This window comes from Antrostomus carolinensis, unplaced genomic scaffold (genome assembly GCF_000700745.2).
Source record: "Antrostomus carolinensis isolate BGI_N321 unplaced genomic scaffold, ASM70074v2 scaffold23315, whole genome shotgun sequence".
NCBI classification, from domain to species: domain Eukaryota; kingdom Metazoa; phylum Chordata; class Aves; order Caprimulgiformes; family Caprimulgidae; genus Antrostomus; species Antrostomus carolinensis.
This window is the reverse complement of record NW_010314627.1, coordinates 4131-7978: the sequence shown is the minus strand read 5'-3', so window position 1 is coordinate 7978 and position 3848 is coordinate 4131. Positions and strand designations below refer to the sequence as shown.

The window sequence follows — 3848 nt, the reverse complement described above, 5'->3', positions numbered from 1 at the left end:
AGAAAAAAGGGAGGGAAAAGGGGGAGAAAAAGGGAGAGAGGAAAAAAAATAAACAGGAGGGGAAAAAAAAAGAAAGTACAAAAGGAACAAGGCTAGGAACAAATAAGAGAACCAGCCTTGGACCCCAGCCAGAAAAATAAAACAAACCAAGAGAGAAGAACAAATTGAGAACACAGAGATCCCTGGTGACGTATCCACTGGAGCAGGGGCCGGGGTGGACGCGGCGTTCCAGGAACCCGCCTGGGCCCCGCTCCTGCTCTCACCTTTTCAAAGCTTTTCAGTGTCACCTCGTACACCAGCTCTGCATTCGCCTGGATCCCGAATTTCGGCTTCCCTGCCTCACCAAAGCCGTACCTGGAAGGGTAGAAGAGGAGGGGGGTGGGAAAAAAAAGAAAAAAAATCTTAATTTTGGCAGCTTTTGGCCATAAACACAGACCTGTTCTGGTTTCAGACCCAGCTCCACGCCTGCTGCTTTCAAACATTTTGGGGCCAGGGTGATGTTCTTCTCCACAAGCAAAGATATCTGACTATACACAATATTGTATTGTATAATAGAATGTGATTAAATATTGTGAATCATCCTCTTGGGATGCAGCAAATCCCCCTTTTCCCACAGGTTTCTCTCCAGTGTGAGGTCCCAGCCCTGTGATTTCCAAGGAGACATTTTCCTTTCAGCCACAGGACTCTGATAAAACCCTTTTACTTGATTTTTAAAGCATCTCAAGATTCCTGCCTGCAGACTGCTGGTCACTCTTGCCGTCCCTGCCGGTATCACTAACCCAAAGCTCCCCTGGAAAATCCTATTTTTAGGATCATCCTCTTCCACCACTGCTAAAACAATTTTGGATGCTGGAAGCTTAAAACTAGACAGCATCCCCACGGGGATGCTCCTCACCGTGGCCCGAGGTAGAGGATGCAGTGCTCTCCCCTCTGCATCTTCTCCAGGGCTTTGTCGATGCCGATGGGGATGTCGTGGTCCTCCCCTTCGCCCACCACGAATTTCACATCTTTGCAGTCGAACCTGGTGCCACCACAGAATCCTTCCAGGTGAACTGCAAGGGAAGGCGAGAGGGGAATCGCACCCAGAGCCACCCAAAACCAAAGCAAGGTGGGCTCCAAAGAAAATCATCGAATCCCAGACTGGTTTGGGTTGGAAGGGACTTTCAAGCTCATCCAGTCCCAACCCCCCTGCCATCAGCAGGGACACCTTCCACTAGACCAGGTTGCTCAAAGCCTCATCCAACCTGGCCTTCAACACTTTGAAAATATAAAATATCTTATAAATCTTTTATATCTCCCCAAATCCAGCAAAACCTCCAGCCCTGGAAGGGGGAAAGACAGAGGGAAGGAGCCCACGGTGAGCAGAGAAGGATGGGGAGGGCTTGGAAACCTTGCTGAAAAGCAAGAGAGGCATTATCTCGCCTAACCAAGGACGAGACAACAGATAAACATCGTGACTAATATGTTCCCCTCGTACTCCACTGCACGAGTCAAGTCTTACTGGAACTGGATATTGCTCCTGGCACGCTGCCACGCAGAGTTTATCACGGCGATTACAAATCTTCTATAGGGTACTATAGTGCCTTGCCTTCCACCTCAGAAACAAGGCTGTGTTCTCCTGCCTCTAAGAACTCAAAGTACAAGATAAACGTTATTTTTCTATTTTTTTTTTTTTTTAATTTATTTATTTTTTTAATCTCTATCCAATAACCACACTGTTCCAGCCCCAGAAGCACAGCCGGAGCGGACACAGGGTACCTGGCACATTTACCACCTGGTACTCCTGGCTGGGTTTCCACAGTAAGATTATTCTTGTAGTTATTTGAACCTGAAGATGTTTTTAGGCTTTGGGGGAAGATGTTTTATGTTCTTTGCGCTCTGCTTGCAGGGTACAAGGCACACGCATGTGGGTAGGTATAAAGTAAAGTAAATTTTATAAGGAACTGTTATGTAGCATTAAAAACAAAAAGCCAAAAGAAACAAACAAAAAAGCTTTTAAGAGGAAAAATTCATAGTAAGCATCACAACTGTGCTTAAGGAGTTTGGAAGGACAGAGAAGAGATGTCACCCATGCAAGTGTTGCTGAAGTGGGGAGAGGAGGGATGATTGGGAAAAAAACAACCCTCAAGCCTCTGGAAACAGCCCCCCCAGCACTGCACGGAGCCACAGGATGGGACCCCAGATACCAGGGGACACCGAGCCAGCAGCCGCCGTGCCGGACGCAGCCCAGAGGGTCCGGGCTCCGTATGGGAGAGCTGCAGGCTGGGCTGAAGGAAACCTGCCCCATGGACACCTCCCTGTCCCAGGACCTATGGAATGTCCCTGGGATAGACACACACTAAGGGGACCACGGGCAGACCCCAGTCCCAGGGCAGATCCAGCCCCCGGGCGTTACACGTCACCATAACACAGCCCGAGGATGCTCCCCCCACCGCGGGGACAGGACACCAAGCTCTGCCTTGTCACCCCCCTCCTGCCACCAAAACTGGGACTCAAGGACAAAAGGCAAATCCAGCTCCTCCAGGGCCAACCTCTGCTTTTCCACTACCCAACCCCAAGCTGGCTATTTTCTTAAGGATAGAAAAGCAGAAAAATTCAGCTTAAAATACAGACAACCCCTCCAGCACCATCCCATCTCCCTGCACACTCCCACTGAGTACAGATCCATAATCCCTGACCCCAAAAGCAGCACTACAGCTCTCCCAGGGTCCCCTGGCCCCAGCAGGATGAGGCAGCAATGGGAAGCTGCCTTCTTATAGTGGCCTCCCAGTACCTGAAGGGGCTACAAGAAAGCTGGGGAAGGACTTTTCATAAGGGCAGTTAATGACAGAACAAGGGGAAATGGGTTTAAACTGAAAGAGGGGAGGTTTAGATTAGATATTAGGAAGAAGTTCTTCACTGTGAGGGTGGTGAGACAGTGTCCCAGGTTGCCCAGAGAAGCTGTGGCTGCTCCTCCCTGGAAGTGTTGAAGGCCAGGCTGGATGAGGCTTTGAGCAACCTGGTCTAGTGGAAGGTGTCCCTGCTGATGGCAGGGGGGTTGGGACTGGATGAACTTTAAAGTCCCTTCCAATCCAAACCATTCTATGATTCTATGATTCTATGAAGATCCCAGTTGATCACAGGAGGATCCTTCCCTTCGAGGACTGTTTCACTCTATTTTAATAACACATAAAACACACCAAGCAAAGAGGGGAAAATCTCCGCTCGGGTTTCCAGGAGCAGGTCAGTTGGCTGCAGTCACTCTTGGATTACAAGGAAAAAAAAATAAATACAACAACAACAAAAAAAAAACCCCAACCAACCACCCGAGCTGCTGAAGGAACATCACTCCGGTTGCAGCTCTGACTTATTGTTCTCTCGGTGCCTGCAGCGATTTTGTTTTTGAAGAGCTGAGAACAGAGTGTACTGAGTGCGGCTGGCACACGAACTTGATGTGCTGACAGCAATTTGTACTCAGATTAAAAACGGAGAAGGAGGAGGAGGGGTGGGTGGGGAGGTGGTGGCGGGGGGGAAAGGTTGTAACAAAAGCTGGAATGCCAGATTTCAACTCTAGCCTGGGTTTTAGGGACCGGAACTGTGAATTAGGGTCTGTAAAATTGAAAAACTTATAAAAACCTTTTCAAAACTTCAGTCTGGAGATGCTTGCTCCTGTAAGAACAGTTCCTTCCAGCCTAATTCCAGCAGCGATGTACCTCCCAAATACACAGCTGAGATAAACCATCACTGCTTCCCTGAGCTGGGCTGCCACGCTGTCCCCACGGCCATCACGCTCTCCCCACGGCCGCCACGCTGTCCCCACGGCCATCACGCTGTCCCCACGGCCATCACGCTGTCCCCATGGCCGCCAC

General features: G+C 49.6%; 1 protein-coding gene across 1 annotated transcript in view; it reads right to left on the bottom strand.

Annotated features, from left to right (window-relative positions):
* Positions 1–69: 69 nt before the first annotated feature.
* LOC104524744 (peptidyl-prolyl cis-trans isomerase FKBP5-like) overlaps positions 70–3848 on the bottom strand; it is a gene marked incomplete at both ends in the record, with an annotated part of 7177 nt that continues 3398 nt past the window's right edge. The window contains 3 exon segments of the mRNA XM_010167712.1: positions 70–233; positions 236–354; positions 896–1052. Coding sequence (XP_010166014.1) covers positions 70–233; positions 236–354; positions 896–1052 — 440 coding nt within the window.